The sequence below is a fragment of the Toxorhynchites rutilus genome, chromosome 2, assembly GCF_029784135.1.
Source record: "Toxorhynchites rutilus septentrionalis strain SRP chromosome 2, ASM2978413v1, whole genome shotgun sequence".
In the NCBI taxonomy this organism is placed as follows: Eukaryota; Metazoa; Arthropoda; class Insecta; order Diptera; family Culicidae; genus Toxorhynchites; species Toxorhynchites rutilus.
The window spans coordinates 197,375,709-197,395,082 of record NC_073745.1 but is presented as its reverse complement, the minus strand read 5'-3'; the positions used below and the strand labels follow the sequence as shown (position 1 = coordinate 197,395,082).

Below are 19,374 nucleotides of genomic sequence, written 5' to 3'. Positions count from 1 at the left end.
GCGAGAGGCTGCCACTTCCAACAACGGATCGGCCATTGACTCAGATTGCGTCAAATTCCCAAAAAAGTTATTCCAATAGTCGATCCTGGTATTTGACACTTTTTGACAGCTAAAATTTTGATCAATGTGTACAAATATTTTTGACACAAAGCACGACAAGCACATATACAGTTATTGAATGCCCATTTTTTTATCGGTCTGTTCTTCAAACCTGTCAGTACATGTCAGTTATGTTACGTTAAATATTCCAGTCGAACTTTTTCCATGTTCGATGTTTGGCATTGTTTGCATCATCAAATTCAAAATCATTCAAACGACCACTTCACAAATCAAAAGTTTTCTGGTAACATACCGTTTCAATAATTAGTTATATGGTTATATTGAGTTATATTGAGTTACAACCAAAAACAGATTGAGTTATCACAATTTCGTTTATATGGATGAACTGGGGTATAACTCAATCAACGGTTTATCAAGCCAATTATTATTTCTAAACTCATAAAATATAATTCACAGTTGCGCAATATATTCTTTGTACACATTTATTGGAATAAACTTCAAAACCTGAAGGTAATTTTAATGAAATGCGCTATATAACAATACCAATTAATATAAACATTGAATAAGCTATCAAAGTTTGTTCAAAAGTAAGTTATGAATTTTGGTTTCCTCCGATAAGATGGTGAAGACATTTGAAGACATTTCTTCGTAGTATGTGAAAACATTTTAAAAATCACCTGGCATCCCTTTACCAAATACAAACCAAACTTTATTTGTCAAAGAGTCATATAGCGAATTCGTTTTTAAAACTGAGTCAGTGCCAAACTGACTCTGTAATAAACAAACGTTTTCCGTTTCACGAATGCGGTGGTTTGTTAGTGTGCGTTATATAGTCTGATTTGTTTATATTTGCGACGACAAATGTACAGTGTCGACGTCTGGTGGCAATATTAGAGCTTTGGGGGTAAATTATTCTCTATCAGATCAGAAGTGCCAAGTGCAGTTTAAAAATATAAAAATTTGAATGAAAATTTTTACTTCATATTGTTTGATTATCTAACACACGTAGTTCTGACACTCACTTAACCATTTGTCGATGCATTTCCTGTTTGTACTATTATAATATAAAATCATAATTAGACACAGTTTTCGTTCAATATGTTTCTGCGATATCAGAAAAAAAAACCCTCTTATTTCATCACATGAAATAAATATTCCTTACGTTAAAGTAAATTTTTATTCATATTTTTGATTTTGAAAGCATGTTTATTCCACCTGAATATCCATTTTCGCCTCCCAATGAAAGCACACGTAGCTTAATGCAGTCTACGCGAATATACTCTTCAAAATCAGAATCTGATTTGGATTACAATTCCAATAATACAAAAGCAAAAGCAGCAGGTTTTTCATTTTCATAGTCTTCATTTATAGATTTTCCAAAACAATACTCGGAACTTGTCAGTTCAGTATAGTTGTATTGGTGAACCTGAGTGCCAACCCGTGAAACATCTCAGTGCGAAACTAACAGCTTTCGGGGCGAACCTAGTGCGACACTAGGTTGAAACCAAGGCGCTTATATCAATGTATAACAGGTGAAACAACATAATCACTTCAATAAGAAGGGGATTACGGTTTGTGGAGCGGGGGTTGTTTGTTTTGTTATTACTAGTATACGCCATTTTTGCATTTTCACATGCGAGAGTAGTGGAAATGAGAATGAAATTCTACAAAATCATCCCTTCTTTTTCACATAAATTCGCGAAAGCCGAACATAGTAGGCATCGTTCGAAAAAGCGTCGTAGGTGTTTGTAGAGAGCCGCCGGCAGCGTTCTTTTGCTGTTTGTAAACAATACCAACAGCAATTCCAATATGGCTGAACGTGCATTTCATATTATTGTTTCACCTTGTATATATAGAGGAACCTTGGTTGAAACTGAGTGAATAAAAAAACATTTTGACAGCAGTTAGTGCGGCACTGGGGTTGAAACCAAGGAAAGTGAAGTGGAAGGTAAAACGTAATGTCAGAACTGTCGTTCGGACGTATCCTGTAAGTTTGAATTTATTTACATAGATGGTATCCAAACACCACTAAACATTGACTACAGTTTCACCGGCACGGTTGATTGCCGTTATGAACCAGCACAAAAAACAAAGCTGCAAATTATGCACCAGTGAGGGTACCACGATCAAAGCATTCCCTGCATAAATCATATCACATTAGCCGAGCCTACTGGTGGAAGCATATGCATAAAGGTTACTAGCTTACTATTTTCAACGACAACTGTTTATTTATTATACTGCTTCAAAACCATACCAACGTAAGTAATAACATAAACAAATCCAAAGCTTTCGCCTTGCCATTCCTCATACGTCTTTTCTAAATATGTAGTGTAAATTACGAACCACCTGTTAACTCCACCATCTTGGTTGAAACTGAACAAAAACGAATTCGTTAATATATTTGGCCCAAGGCGCGTAGAAGTATATCCTAAGGTGGGCCAACTTGCTAAAACCACTCTTCAGCCATCTTGGAAGTCTACTGTGTTTTGTTTGTAAACAAAACACAATACGCTTGTGCCGGAGCTCGCTCGTGATCAGTCTGTCTCTTTCACGCTTCAAGCAAATAATTCCCCTTCTGCTTTCTTCCGTACTGTTTTCATATACCGCTCCCCTAACCAACTTAGTGACGAAACGGCCTCACCTAGTACCATAGACCCGTCTTGATTTGGCCTTCGAATAAACAGTGTAAGGGTGCTCATACACTGTTTGACGGAAGCCAAATATTTGACTCTTTTTGACAGATAAAATTTGGTCAACGTGTACTGATCAAATATATTCTATACAAAACACGACAAGCAAATATTCAATTATTGGATGCCTAAAATATTTTTTCAGTCCGTTCTTCGAACCTGTCGGTACATGATTAGGTTACCTTGAATATTTCAGTTGATTTTTTTCCATGTTCGGTGTTTGATATTGTTTACTACTGTTGAAAATTGAAGAGTGGCAAACAAAATAGTGTTTGTACAAATATAAAATCAAACCTTATCTGTCAAAAAATATCAAATATTTGACCTCCGGGCAAACAGTGTACGGCCACCTTAATACAGCCTTAAAGTACACTGGAGACAACCATTAGTAAATGAAGCTACCAAATCTTTAGTAGTTGAAACATTGGTAAAATGTACAAATTTTTTGTACATATTACCAAAATCCGGTAAATCTGATGTCAGATGTAATGTACATCCCTACCAGAGATTCGTACATTTTACTTCATGCCATTTGTAACCTTCAATGTTTTCATTCCTAGCGACTGTGAAGTGCGCACTTCGTAATCGCCATTTTTTTGTGGAAGCGAAGCAATTCGGAGGTAAGCATTTGTTTTTGTTATGTTTCCGTTCTTATCTAATGTTTTCTCTATGTTGGTAAATTCTAGATATTCCGAAATATACTCATTTTCATACGTTTCTTCTATTCTACTACTGATAGAAGCATTTCCATTTGCGATCAATCGTAAACGAACATTTTACAACAGCCATGATTCGATGCTAATATTTGGCGATACAAACTAGGGAAAGGAAGAACCAATAACGATTCACCATCGGTCCGTGCAAACGGTATCAAATGAGCGTATCTTTTCGTCGACCAACGGCAGCGACCAGCGAATCAACAAGTGCAGCTGATTCCAGCACGAATAGCTCTTCTGTTTCTTCACTGGAGCATCGAAAATCCCTATCAGGCTCAGGTGCAGGCAAGAATCAATGAAGGAGGAGCAAGCTACGCTACCGCAAGTATAGTCATTTGCTCATAAAATTTACAAGGTATGGCCTTCCGATGTACGAAAGTAGATTTTTCGATCATCTTTTCATTCGTTTTCCAGATGGCTAGTGATGAAAAAGTTGGGAGTCGATATCCGGATATCTGTTCCAACTACTAGCGGTTGTCATCAAGGAAAACTCAGTTTGCTAACTCAAATCATTTTAATTGGCTCATCCCCCATCTTGGAACGCAAGCATCTAGTAAGGACTCCGGATCGATTTGTAAATATCTCGCCTCTCGAGAACCATAATCGTGCTCCGATTATTTTGTATGTGTTGTGTTCACTGTGCGTTGGTAATGGTCGGTATGGTTGGTTGGTCGGTAATCCTAATATCCTCGTTCATCGTGTTGAGGAATCTGGGGTGTACCAGAAGTGTTACTTTGAAATTACTATGGACCATAACGGACAAACGTGCACAAACATGACACCGCGTTTGCGAATTAATTGGGCCAATACTGCTGAATATGTTGAGGATGTAAAAATGGGGCGAAAATGACGTTGGTAATAATTTGCATACTCATGATTCCGGACGTGACAAAACTATTCATCGCAAAAGGAATGGAATTGCACGCTAGATCTCAGCGTCGGTGATACGGTTTATGTTCAATGGAGAGCCAATGCATGTTTGATTTTAATCTAACTTGAATGTTTTTTTTCCGGTGATGAGCTGCTCGTCGAAGCTAAGTTGTCAATTTTATTTTGGTTTCCGCGTTTCTGTCTGCGATATTGAACCCTAAGATGGAAGAATTCGGCGATCTGCTGGTCGAGAGCACTCACAACTTGTGAGACAAAGAGCGAATTCAACAAAGTTAAACAAAGCCAACGAAAACCATCGTAGCTCCCATTCAGTTCCGTACAGCATATACGGCTATGGCGACTATCAGAAAGCTGTTGATCTATGGATACAATTCGGACCAACAAACTGGTGAGACGAATGAGCCCCTTGCGGAGGAAGCATTCAGACAGAACTTCGCAACCATCAGAACGCACCTAGCGGAGTAGACGTATGCTGTTATGTCAAGACAGACATACTTTTAGTTTGAGGTACGGACTGTGGGACTGATGAGGGTTTGTAAAAGTAGTTTTTTGTTAACAATCTGTTTGAATTAGTTTTTTTTTGTTTCATCAGGACTGCAATTCCGAAACGATGTTGGGGAATGATGATCCATCGTGTGCTTTTGATGGCTACAATATAAGCATGAGCACAAATATCGAATCCGATTGTTCAATACGACCAATCACGACCCCTCAATCCAATGTAGTTGTTCTGTTACAAGAAAACAAGCCCCAAATTCCTACTGAAAACACATTTCCACTGCCTCACCAAGAGCAAACCACATAGATGGTTGCCGAAAAATTTCAAATGTAAGTTTATATGAACCCCCTTCTTCGAACTCTGGGGCATTCCAGAGCGTCACAATTAAATGGGCAAGTAAACTACACCTGCGCAGGGTCGAAGATTTCGGTAGGCGATACCTGGTCGGAGACGTAATCGTTTTCTTCTTAAATATCCACGACAAGATCGTAAGTAGACACAATCTGTAAATCTTAAATTTATATTTTTAATACCATCAATATATCAATATTTCTTTTCTTCTTCAGAGCACGAGAGGAATAAATACGAACTAAGAGTACTGGGTACTGGTGTCATCAACTTCCTGCTAATCAGCGCCCCATTCTCTAGAGACAGCGATGCAGTAGAAGGAGTTATTGCGACGAGAATTATTGTTGTTTTCATATTTTTCATTTTTTTTATTGTAGAACTATTGAAATTGTATATAGAATAAGTTATTAGTGAAATATTATATTAAAATAACATGTTATCAAACACAGGATTTTAAATAAAACAAAAAGGAAAAAAATATTTTAACCCTGATGAATAACTCTTACAATTGAGAAACAACATTTCTACTGATATCGTTCCAAAGGTTAATCAATAAACGCCCTTTATTGAACCGACAAATTACCTTCATTGAGCTGATATTGATCCAACACTGGACCAGTAGTAAGTCCGGATCGTAGTTTCGTTTGACATATAAACCTACCAATCTGTTTTCGTAGAATGTACCAATGATTAGTAGGGTAGAAAATCACTCTGGAATTGGTAACATGTACCAAAAAATTAGTAATATTTACTAATGATTCCTCTCAGTGTAGTTTGCATCGATGCTGTAAGTTTTGTTGGATGTGTTTGGCAACACAGCTGCCTAATGTGGCAACAGTTTTTGGTAAACAAATCGTCCGAAAGATATTCCTCCGAGTGATCCTGTAATTGTTGCTTTGTTTAGCTGTGTCGTGTCATATTTTTCATAACATCGTAGTTACTGGGTGTTTCTCGTTCGACTGCAGGCAATCGCTTGAAACATCAATAGGAAAACGGCAATGGACCTACCTGCGATACCAACACTGCCTCGATTACCTACCGAAATCTTGGTTTCCATTTTTCGACATTTATCCATGTCAGACCTTGCCCAAGTACGACTCACCTGCCATCATTGGTACGACACGGTATGCTACAGCACTCCATTGATGGACAAATTTTTACTTTCCTTCAAAAACTGTCGATTGTACGAGGGCTGTGAACAGAGTCGCATTCTGTCCATGTCGAAGGGCTGCTACACCAGAGCAACTCTCAAGGCCGTGGCTATCGAAGAGGCGGGATCTCTGTGGCGTTCAATTGGAGCAAAGCTGCAAGACCTTACATTGAACGACTGTTCGATTTCTGGCGAAACGCTTGTTCAGATGCTGAGGCTCACACCAAATCTTAAGTACTTTGCCCTCAAAACGACAAAATTTGAGGATTTTCGCATCCAAAACGTTGTCATCAATTTCAAATTGGAAAAGTTGGAAACTCTTACGCTTCGATCCATTTTTGTCTTCGATGAGTGTTTCGAAATGTTCAAGAAAATGTGCCCACGTCTGAAGGTACTCAAACTGAACTATTCTTCTTTTGAAGGTTGGGGTGAGAAACTCGTCCAATTCGTGCACACGGTACGAAACACTCTGGAAGGGATAAATTTGAGCTATACCAAAGTGGGAGCGCTGCTATTGCAGAGAATATCAACCATCGAACGACTCAAATTGAAGAAGATTTCGCTCAAGTCGAGCTATGACCTCAAACAGCGGGATATTATGCAACTGTGTCGAGTGCAACCCACGATCATACATCTGAACATCGATAATCTGTTCCCAGCAGACGACCAGGTTTGAATGCATTTCATATATCAGCTGGCTATACACCAGGTTGATGTTGATGTTCTATCTCTTCAGATGCTCAGTGAAATCAGCAGGTCTTTGCCGAACATGAAGCGCATTAAGTTACACATCTGTCGAACGCACAATTTGCAACAATCGTTCTTGTGTAACATGCAGCGCCTGGAGTACCTCAAAATAACCGACTCAACCCATGTAGCAGGAAATTTAGACCTCAGCGCGTATGGAAATACTAACTTGGAGAAGTTGTATGTCTCGGCGGCCACTTTTTCGAGGAATATACTGCCCAGGTTTTTCGAAAAATCTCCAAACATTCGCAGTCTGACGCTGTATCAATGTTCGTACGAGAACATTCATGATTTGCAGCTTTCCTTCGCCCACTTGAAATCGCTCGAGTACCTTAATTTGCAGCGTACATTCGATATCGACGACAGTTTCTTCAGCCGAACCGTGTTCGATAGTGTCAATATGCCGTTCGAGCGTATTCGATTCTATCCCGTTACAAACCTCTCGAAGCTGTGTTACTTGAATCTTAGTCGATGCAGAGATTTATCAGACGAAACGTTGGTTGCGTTGTGCTTCCCACGGTTGAAAAAGATTGACCTCCGAGGATTGAACATTACCGACTTTGGGGTACGATCGCTAGTGAGACAGTGCCCGAGACTGGAGTATGTCCATGTGGACGCATGCAAGCGGATTTGTGATAGCGCAGTGCTACTGTTATGCCGTGATTTGAAACGGCTGAAGCTGCTCAATCTAGACGGATGTCGATCGATTACAGACGCTTCGATCGGCTATATAATCGATAACTGTCGGATGCTGGTGTGGCTCAACATAATGAACTGTCCACTGTTATCAGACGAAGCCAAACAACGGATAGAGAGCGTGAAAAGTATACGATCATTATACGTCTAATATGAGGGAATGATGCTCGTTAGCTCGGTGGAGGGATTTATTTATTGTAGAATCGCAAGTTTAATCACCTGTCGTAATGAAAGACAAACTCGGAGAAAAATAGCACAATAACTTTTTATCGTGAATCGAATTATATTTAACTCTTGTGACAGATCAAATATTTACAACACGTTTCGTAGATCATATTTATAGTTTGTGGTGAATCATTAAACTATTTTCAAGCAGGTTGTATGCTGTTTCATTTTTTGCCATCGTCAAGCATCAAACATTAAGAAGGTATCTAAATTTGTAGGTTTCGAGCATAAAGTCACGTCACTGAGAGCAAAAGTAGGAAATCATCACGTTACATATCGAAATATAGAACGCTGAAATTCATGTTCATGTCTTTATTTTAATCGATGACCTTAATCATTTCGAAATATTGTTTTAAATTGTATGTCTGCGTTTTTTCAGATAGAAATGTTAATTTTATTTGTAAAGTTCAGCCTTAGAGAACCAGGGTGTAGTGTTTTGTAGAAACTCACTGCGTACATTTATTGGTTTTACTCCGCCTGTAAATGATGGATCTCTATAGTAGCATGTCTGAGTAAGGATGGAGGATGTTTTTTTTTTATCCCATCCGTTTTATTAGGCTCATTTAGCAATTCAGCAGTCACAGAGCCGAATTTATTCGTATACATTTTGATGTTAAGATAACTATTGTTGTATATTACACTGTAGCCAATTTTTTAGGCGTAAGATTCCTATCCATCGATAAACATTTGTTTTTTTATCTATTACACAGTAGCTTCTTCTTGAATGGCGTTAACGTTCCCTGTGGAACTTTTGTCGTCTCAACGTATTCATTAACTAGCGTCGTTCATTAATACTTGGTTGAGATTTCTATGCCGAATAACACGCCTTGAATGTACTCTAAAGTGGCAAGCTCTAGAATACGCGTGACCACAGTGCAAGCCGGAAGAATTTTCTTTGACGAAAAATCCCCCAACCAGAACGGGAATCGAACCCGAACACCCGGCATGATAGTGTGGGACGCTAACCACTCGGCCACGGGTGCACATAAGTAGCAGTTTAGGCCGAAGAATATTTCGATTCTATCGATACACAACACATGCCGAGTATTCCAATTCTATCGATACACAACACATGCCGCCTTTTTCGGCGTTAGAATATTCCTATTGTTCGAATGTTCACAGTTGGACTGTTCTCAACGGGACTGTTGATATGAGGCTTATGAGGCTTCCTCCGCAATTTTGAGGAAGTTAAGAAGAACTGTGCCACCCGGTTAAATCTGTTGAAAACTATTTGCAAACCGCACCGGAGCAACAACAGAAAGATCCGGCTACGGATGGCCAAAGATATCATAAGCAGCCGCCTCACCTATGGCCTCGAACTGACGTGTTTGGCTGAGGACAAGCTCCCAAAAAATCTTGCACCCATCTATAACAAAGCACTACGGACTGTCTCCGGCCTCCTGCCATCAACACCAGCTGCCTCTGTCTGTGCTGAATTTGGAGAACCTCCTTTTGATCTGATCATAGACTCGACGATCATAGCCAGGACTGTCAGTTCTGAGCCGTTGTTGATCGTCTCCGATTCGGCGAGCGCCATTGATGCCATCGGTGAGACCAGGTCCATACATCCATGGATACAGGCCATCAGGAAGTACCTATTGCCCGACACTGTGCTCATTTGGGTCCCCGGACACAACGGCATCGCAGGGAATGAAACGGCCGACCGATTGGCTGGAATCAGTCACACCGGTCCTTTCTTCACCCGGGAGGTGCCGCTGGGCGACGTGAAGACGACGTTTTTGGACCGGTTTGGGCGACCTTTTGGACCGAAAGGTAGCAAGTAGAGAGAGGACGGTTTCTCAGAAAAATCAAGGGTTCGACTGTCAGGTTCAACGACGAGCAAAGAATGAGAGAACAACGAATCCTGTCCAAACTGAGGACCGGACACTACTCGGTCTCACATGAATTCAACAGAGGACCTTTCCATCTATTTTGCGACCACTTCCAACTTCACAATTCCGTTGAACACTTCCTGTGTGGTTGCCCCATATATGATGATCTACGAAATCTCCATGGAATTAGCGGGAGTATACGAGATGCCGATGCCGAACTATTTTTCAAGATTTAGTGTCAGAACAATGGATCAGTCAAGAAGATCCTTGTTCCTTCCCCTCCACAATAAAGGGGGAATAAGAACACTTCGGCATCTTCAACGGCACGGCTTCCTCTTCATTGGCCTGGAGCCATGGTTCGAGGACATCCTTGCCATCTGGTCCAGCAAGCAAACAGCAAGTTGGTTTTTTGTCAAATTATGTTTTGAAAATGGTTTTTATGTGTTTGATTTTTGTGTCAACTTTTAGGTAATAATTTTACGTGCGATAATTTGATCTCAAAACTTGCGGCAATGCCGTCGATAAAGAGGCGAACCAGCCCAGGAGGCTGAAAACCTCTCAAATAAAGAATAAAAAAATGACCGGAATCTATTTGTGGGATTAAGCGAAAAAGTTCACGATGAGCCACAGTACAGCGACTTCGGCGACTTCGTATGCGGTTGCAATTGCCAGTAAACACATCAATAGGACGTTGAAACAAAACCCGTGTAAGGAAGCTGTACGAGCAACTGTTGACCAAGTACAAAGGATGTATTTTGATGGACGATTAAACATACGTAAAAATGAATTTCGGACTTTTAGCCGCTAACAAATTTTACCTTGCCAAGCTGGCTTTGGCAAAGAATGTGTAGTTGTGGACATAAGACAAGGAATTTCATCTCTGGAGCAACAATGAATTGGAAAGTTTACAAGAAGGAGTGTCTTCAGAACAGGATTTTGTAATCATTCGATCACACAAAGGTTCGCTGAAGTTCTGGCAGGACTTGGTAAGCTACCATTACAACCGGGATGTCGTCAAGTGATATAAGGAGAACAAGATCGATTCCCTTGACAAAACTACCAATCCACCAAATTATCCGGTTTTTCGTCCCATCGAGAGATATTGGGCAATTATCAAAGGCAAACTGAAGAAATGTGACAGAATCATAAAATAAACCAGCTCAAATGGAAAAGTAGTGGAACAGGAAAGCAAACACGGTTAGCAGCAGTGGAGGCGATCTGGCGTAGTGGTAACATCCATGCCTCTCACGCTAAAGGTCACGAGTTCAATTTCTCACTCCCGACATTCTTCCAAGAATGGAAGTAAAAAGTGACGAACCAGTCAAATGAGTTGAAAATCACTATAATACAGATAAAAAAAAAAACGGTTAGCAGCATAAAGGTAATATTATATTATCAGGCACGTAGCGTAACCGGCACGGCACGTTTCATGCAAGACAAATATTATTGCGTGTGTTTCAAATGTGTATGCGTATATATAGCGGAACGACTCCGGGCATACACAGCACGCTTCAGACAAATGTATGAAGGAATTCTCGAAAAGAATATTTTGCCGGTGCCGGGCACGAACTACATGGGCGAGTAGCACCATACATACAAACCCAACGTCGAAGTTCGTGGTGTGGGTGCGTTCGTCGCTCTTCGGTACGACATCGGTTCAATCACCAGTAGCATTTCTCCGCTCCGTCTGCGCTGCCGGTCCGTACAGAGAAGTTGCTATGCCTGATGATATGAATACATCATGTATTTGTCTGCCGGTGTCGGTACGTGCCGTTTACGCTACGTGCCTGATAATATAAAACGGCCTTAACCGTGCTGAGAATGATGGGTGCTATCATACGAAAAGTTCAAAAATTCATCCGAACAGCTGACGAATAATTTCCATGTTTTTTTTCTCTTAAAGTTCATTGAAAAACACCTACAAAATGACATTCTCCCTTTTCTGTACGTTCTTTTATGGTGAGGAAGATACTTCTTTATGCCAAATTCTAACTGAAACAGGCTTTAGAGGGGCATTCCATGAGAGGTTTCGTAAAGCGAATCGAATGAAACGTTTATGTATACATTCAATTTTGAAGACACAATAACGCGGAACATCTTCAGGTCGTCGGCGAACATTTGTTTAAAGGATGATAAACGAGAATACAAGTCGTTAACGAAAAGAACAAGCATCGGCGGTCCAAGCACGCTTCCTTGTAGTGTTCCTTATGTGATTTTGAATGGTTGAAGAGCGAGTGAAGTTGATCGACATGGAGAACTTGGTAGGTTTTTTTTCATAGATGGCACACGTCATACACATACACATCTTTTGAAGTGTGGAAGGTTTACATACACTTTACATATATTTTTGAATTCCCTTAAATTATTCGCCCGTTTTGCGGCTTCTGGAAGTTGGTTAAATAAATTATAACCCTTGTAAAATAGGGAATTTTGTGTGCACGTCTTTTTAAAATTCTGCAATCTAAGATCTCCTGCTTGCCTTGTTTCGTAGCGATGCACATCTCTTTCATACACTACCGTGCTTCTCAAGTATTGTGGAGCCATTCCTTTCGTCACACGGTATACAAAAACTAATGTGTTAAACTCGATTCGTTGTCGAATAGACATCCATTGCAGACAGTTTAACATTCTTATTCTTGGTGTCAGCCGATCACAACATAAAATTGAACGCATCACCTTATTCTGGAGGATCTGAATCCTTCTCCTTTGTTGTTTCGTCGCGAGGAACAGAATGGAAGCACAATAATCAAAGTGAGGAGTGATTTGTAGACCATAATTTTCGCATCTGTTGTCAGGAAGCGATTGACTCTGCACAGTACACCAAACTTTTGGGCGGCCTTACGTATTGTATAGTTAATGTGCTCGTTAAAATTCAATTTTCCGTCCAACATAACTCCGAAATACTTCATTGACTCTACTCTCTGAATTTCCTCACCGTCAATTTGAATTGTTCTATCTATATTAGTACTCAACCGTGTAGTAACAACCATGAATTTTGTCTTGGTAACGTTCAGCTTAAGCCTCCTCTATTTTAACCACTCCGAAAACATGTTCAGCTCATGATTCATTTTATTGAAGCACTCGTCGAAACTGTCTGCAACGACAAACGGTACTGTATCGTCGGCAAAGAGATTGATTTCAGCATCTTCCAGAATCAATTTCACATCGTTTATATACAATATAAACAACAATGGTCCAAGCACACTACCTTGTGGAACACCTAAGTTTACTTCTGCTGCTGGTGATATGCAACCGTTGTATTTTGTCACTTTTTTTTTTTTATCTTCGCTTATTTTTTCGTCGGCCTATTTCCGCCACTTTAGTGCCAATCACCGACATCAGGGAGGCGACTCCACCTGTTCCTACCTATCAGACTCAACAACTCATGAGCCGGGCCAACTTCTTTTACTTCCGCTCCGAAGGAAGACGTAACCAGAGATTTTTCGCCTCAGAAAATCCCAACGACGCCAGCTGGGATTGAACCCAGGCCGATCGGATTGTGAGGCTGTTATATTTTGTCACTTGTACACGATTTTCTAGATAGCTGTGAAGCCAATCCAGCACGGTCCCACGGATACCGATGCGCCTCAGCACTCTTTTCAGCTTCTCCCGATCAATTGTTTCGAAGGCTCGCTTAAGATCTACAAAAACAGCAAGAATTATTTTTCCTTGCTCTATGTGCTGCTTCCACTTTAAGAGTAATAAGTTCAAGGCTGATTCACAAGAGTGATGTTTCCTAAAACCGGATTGCTCTTCCATCAAAGTTCCGCCACGTTCCACATATGCCATCAACTGTTCCTTCACAATCGTCCCCAAAACCTTTTCGTAGGTCGATTAAGTAGGATGAAATCCACTCAACCAGCCAAGTTAGAAATCCCATGGCTTTTAATTTTCCGATTGCATATTGGTGTGGCACGGTGTAGAATGATTTCTAGAAATCAATGTAGATGGGATCAACCTGCCTACGGGATTCGACCTCACGGAACAGTGTATTGGTGTAGCACATCAAATTTGTGGTAAAAGTACGGTGCTAGACGAATCCGTGTTGAAACTCAGTTATTACGGGATGAACCTCGTTATAATGGGTGTTGTGGACTAAAGTTTCGTTGGTCATGCTGCAAAGAAGCGATATTCCACGGTAGCTCTCAACTTGATTTCGATTATCTGCCACAATATTTCTAAAAAGACGGAGAAATGCCATCTACCCTGACGCTTCCATGACGTCGTCTGGTGATAACTGTAGCGTTGTAATATTGAAGTCATACTCCTGTATGCGACTGAAACTCGTTGGACGCAACGGTGGGTGATTGTATGTTGTAGACTGATTTGAAAAACTTCGCGAACAAGTTAGCATCGTCAAGAGGAGTGCTAGCAGTGATCCCACCGAATTTCAATGTGACCGGAATACGGTTACTAGACAGCTGGGATTTTACGAACTTTCAAAATTCCAACGGGCTTTTGCAATTTGTGCAGTACATTCCGTATGTTGCGTAATTTAGGATTCCACCCGTGCGTAAACGATTTCATATAATTTGGCATAGAAACGATCATCCAATGCATCCATCGAGTCTCCAGTCAAGGTTTGTTGCCAGTCGATAGTAGACAAGACGTTGTTCAATAAGCTGTAGTCACAAAGCCTGAAATTCGGTTGTGGAGAAGATTCGCAATGAGACGTGACGATCGAGTTGCATTGATCGACCAATTGTTGGTCTATCTCTAGTAGCGGAACTGAAGACTCACTAAAGGTAACACAAGAGGGCCCACCTCTGGAAAGCTCGCTGGTATCACGATTACGGTCACAACGGAAGAGTTGGTAATCCGACGATAGCTCACAGTCCTGAATGTTCGCTCGAAGCCAGGTTCCGGTTAGAACCAGAGTATCGTAATCAAATGACGAAAGCATCAAGTGAAGCTCAGTTGTTTCCGTACGTAAGCCTCTCAGGTAAAAGTAGTAGAAGAGAATGTTGGGCTGAGTTACGCATCTGCGGATGTTCTGTTCCTCTTCCATCCTCAACACTCCGACTCGTTGTGAGTCGCCGGAGGATGAGAGTGACGAGAGTAACGTCACTACAAAATCTGGATCTTAAGTGGTAAATCTAGTCGAGGTCCACGATTCTCAACAAACCACTCAATGGAAATTAATTTTTCACAATAGCATTTTCGTTTACATTTTTAACTATGGTAAAGTAACATATTTTCAACACATCACATAACTATAGACGTGAAATATATTAATTCACTCCTATTCGATACTTTATTAATTGAAATACTTGTAATTACCATTGTAACAAATGAGAAAAAAAACTTTTTACAAAAAAGCACCGCGGAAGACCACAACCGAATTCCATTATTCGACATATCGAACTTCTTGGTTCGTCAAAACTAGTTCATTGGTGACCGTTCCAAGGATTTCTGGGCACATTAGGATAACCATTATGGTATCCGGGTGACCTGCAAATCTGTTAAATCGAGTTATGAAAAGACATGACCGCATATTTAGGTGGATTAAATAAAGTTGTTATATTCTCAAACCCTTGTATTATCATTCAAATGATCGTGATTTTCTATGCAGTTGTCATACTAATGGGTGTTCAATAAAAAATGAGAATTTCTTCAGTGATATAGAAAAAAATATTTCAAGCAATTCAGTATTTTTTATTAAAAACATAACTATTGTTCTTTAAAAAAAGTCAGTGAATGTTTGCAAAGCGTGCTAAGCCGTACGACGCAACATGGTAGAGATGCTCTCACAAGAGCGCTGGACGACACTGACATCCATCTTTCGGATGCAATTTCGAATCCTCGTGGTCAGTTGCTTGGTGTCCGTCGCCCGCCAATTATTCTTGTACACCAGGGCAGTGAGGGAACCGAGAAAATCCTCGATCGAACGGCACTGGGCCAAGTTGATCGGGTTCCGTTTCTTAGGTACGTACGGTTTCTGTTTGTTCTCGAAGTAAGCCAACGTCTTAATGGTAAATGGGAAGACATCTTGTCCGGCCAGAAGACGTACTTCCCATCAGAATGATGCTCCTATGAGAACGAAACCAGAATCTTCTCCGGGCACTCCTCCTGGTACACCTTCTGGTTGATGGCAGGTTCGCTCGGCTTGTTAAACCAGGGCCTCCAAATCCCTTTATCGGATATTGCAATATACAGCATAACTTTCTTACTTATGCTTGCGCTTGTATTTGTACTTCATCCCGAGGGGTGTGCACACCTTGTCGCTGGTATAGTGCCGGTCATTGCCAGGAATGTAAGACTTTGACAGCGGAAAATAACTTGTACAGCACGATCGACGTCCCGTGATAATCCTTCGTCATCCATCGGCACTAAGATCTGCTCATCCTCTGGGGACTAGCCCTCTTACTTGAGGGTTCTGTGGATGTAGAAATGGGAGCAGCGAAATTTTCGGCCGGCGTCACGCAAACTCGTACTATCCTTGTTTTCGAACAGCTTTTTCAGAATCCTTCTTCTTTTTCGTCATGATCTTCGCCAGACGGCCATTACCGGTCTTCCGCTCGACGTTCCGGGATGTCAGTGTTCACCGGCACATTTTCATCCCGAAAGGGGTCTACTGTAAACTTTTTTCCTTAACTTTCACACGTTTCGAAAAATCGTAGAACGCGCTCACGGAGTGCTCGTTGTTTAGACGTCATCTTGGATCGAACTGACAGCACCCGAGCGAAAATAAACGAGCAACCAGGGTTGCCAATAATATTTTTCAAAAAACTGGAAGATTGCTCTTAAAAAAACTGGAAGAAAACTGGATCTTGTAAAACCGGTTTATTTTAAGAAAGTCGGCTTTGATTTATCTAAAAAGATTTTTTATCCATTTCAATGCTTGAGTAATAGATTTTCCTTTGAATTTTGGTATCAATATCAGAAATGAGGTATCCTTATTTTTTATATTCATATGGAGCTCTATGATCTTCTGAACTTTAGATTGATTTGGAGGACCTATAATATCTGATATTTATATAAACTCAATGGTAGACCAATTGGTTTTGACTTCAGAATGTTTTGGAAGATCTAGTACATCTGATATTCATAGAAAAAATCTGCGTCATCGGTTAGCGTTACAATAAATAACACTCTTTATCTTTTTATATTTAAAGCACAGCAATGTGAGCCTCGCAAGTGCGCTCACAGTGTCGTGAAAATACATTTTCATTTCAAAAGTCTTGTTTTAAGGATTTGAAATATTTGAAAGTACTATCGACACGTTTTGATGTTGGATTACGTTTTCGGGAACATTTAGGAAGTGAAAATAACATATCATTTCATGAGGGATATTTTTGATATTTTTTAAAATAAAATTTAATCATAAATTTAATTATTAAATTTCGTATAGTTGATGGCAAATAGTGAATAGCGTTGAAAATAGAGCTTCCCTAACACAGACAAGACCGTGTCAGATCTATCCCATGTTGAAAATACTGAATTCGTTCGCAACAAGATGGCTTTTGCTGGAATCTGTCGTTAAACGTAACCTCCAGGTTCAATTACGGCCAAAACCAAATAGTGATTTTGAATCATTTGAACGACTCGAAGACCAAACATGTGTTTTGTTAAACGTTTCGCTATTGATTATTAAGTCGAACAAACAAACTGAAACGCCCGAATTTACTCAGATTAATTCGGAAACCACAACAATTTATCTTTCTCTCTTGAACAATGTATGCCCACAATAATACACAAATCTAAGGAAATTTTGAACAGCATCTAACAGCGACTACCTGGAATATTCTTGAAATCAGGAAATATCAGGGAATTTCGTCACCAATTAGGGAAAAATGCAATTCCGTCGATTATAATTTTAAATATTGAATTAATTAGAAAGTTTAATGGTACCAAAGAAATATATCTTGCAATTTCATCCGGGATGCGAAGGGATGTTAAACGCACTATTTTTAAAACTTGTGAAGCGTTGATGTATCCTACGACGAAAATCGTATCCTCTCTTGACCTTTCCGTCATTAACTCCTATCAAAATTTGGACGTATCAGTAGATACTATACTATTGTGCAATGCAACATGTGTTTCACGTTGGAGGGATAACATAAATAAAAAAGTCGAAATAATTAATTCAAATTACATAAGAGAAAAACAGATTATCGATAAATTTTCATTCACTTCTTTTAGAAGGCAAGGAAAGCCCAAAAAGAGCTTTTGCATCAAATGATACAAAATAATGAAACGGCTACTAGAAGCAGAAGTGAAATTTCTCGAGGTGAAACGAAGGATATTTTGGAAAACGCATGGAAGGAAGCCCTTAGATTGAAAAAAAAAATAGTTTCGTTAAAATCGTAATAGTTTCGTGAAATGCAATCAAAAATCACAAACAATTCATTCATTCTAAGATACTATAGATATAACTACATAACTAGTAGAAATTTAGTTACTAGTCTACAACTGGTTTATTCTGAAAAATTGATGGAAAATCAGGGATTTTTTTTCGGGGTTTGAGTCGACAACCTGTCTAAAGAAGCCATATATATCTACATCGGTGTTGAAGTTGTGGAAACAGGAGCTACTGAACTGGTCGAGGTAGAAAAATGACATTTTAGACTATCTGCGGAATCGTCAAATGTTTCAACGAAGAAAGTTCGAAAAAAAATAAATTTGAATGAAAACATACCCGAGATTTTTTTAGATTAAAAACACAGATTTTATTGTGGCGACCCTGAGAGGGATAATATTCATACATTGTGAATTCAAGGATAAAAATAAAGCATACATATGAAAAACTGGATAAAACTGGATATTTCGAAAAACTGGAAGATTTCAGGATTTAACTGTTTGACTGGGTTGAGAAAAAAAAACTGGAAGAATCCAGTTCAAACTGGAACAATGGCAACGCTGCGAGCAACCCGTTTCTAGGGAGCTCAGAGAGCAATTCTCTCGGTAAAAAAATGATGATCTTTACTTTTTTTACAGAAAGGTATTGAAATAATTCTCATTTATTATTGAACACCCGTTAGAAAATCATGAAAAACCTAGATTGATCAATTTCACCCCGAAGCTACGTTTTGAAATTTTCCGATAAAAGCAATAAAAGCATTGAAAAGTCTACCCAAGCTCAAGTTGACAAGCATGACTCTCCTGCTGCTGTCTTAGTCAATGCAAATATTAAATGCATTCCTATCACAAAGTTCATTCAAAATGACATCGTCGCGGTCTAAGTGGAAGTTCCAACCGACAAGGGAAGATCCGACATCATGAGTGCCTCGGGTTACTTTCCTGATGTTCCCTCTCAAGAGGTTGCGGCGTTTGTAAACTACTGCAGGGAAATCAACAAAAATTTCGTCATCGGCTGTGATGCCAACGCTCATCACACTATGTGGGGAAGTACCGACATTCACAACCGAGTCGAGTCTTTTAGAATTTCTCTCGTCAAACAACATAGACATTGCTAACAAGAGTATTCGTTACGTTCACAAACTTTATCAGACAAGAAGTGTTGGATAGGACGCAGTGGTTCACACCCAACAAGGATGAAATGGTAGCATTTTCTCAACTA

The 19,374-nt window shown here is 39.8% G+C and overlaps 1 protein-coding gene and 1 long non-coding RNA gene across 3 annotated transcripts; both read left to right on the top strand.

Annotated features, from left to right (window-relative positions):
* The first annotated feature begins 3,319 nt into the window (after nt 1-3,319).
* On the top strand, nt 3,320-5,648 carry LOC129769225 (uncharacterized). 2 transcript variants are annotated; one of them, XR_008741843.1, is made up of 5 exons: nt 3,320-3,370; nt 3,437-3,821; nt 3,881-4,864; nt 4,950-5,344; nt 5,423-5,648. It is a non-coding gene; the product is annotated as an uncharacterized LOC129769225 (long non-coding RNA). The 2 variants fall into 2 exon arrangements; XR_008741842.1 differs by having other exon boundaries at nt 3,881-4,888.
* A 394-nt stretch (nt 5,649-6,042) lies between these two features.
* On the top strand, nt 6,043-8,323 carry LOC129767725 (uncharacterized). The gene is made up of 2 exons (XM_055768882.1): nt 6,043-7,024; nt 7,091-8,323. The coding sequence occupies exons 1-2, from the start codon at nt 6,203-6,205 to the stop codon at nt 7,946-7,948; spliced, it is 1,680 nt and encodes a 559-aa protein (XP_055624857.1). The 5' UTR covers nt 6,043-6,202; the 3' UTR covers nt 7,949-8,323.
* The last annotated feature ends 11,051 nt before the right edge of the window (nt 8,324-19,374 follow it).

Coding starts and splice junctions, on each gene's coding strand:
- LOC129767725 (XM_055768882.1), top strand. CDS start 6,203: ATGGACCTACCTGCGATACCAACACTGCCTCGATTACCTACCGAAATC. Junction 7,025..7,090: donor TGTTCCCAGCAGACGACCAG/GTTTGAATGCAT, acceptor CTATCTCTTCAG/ATGCTCAGTGAAATCAGCAG.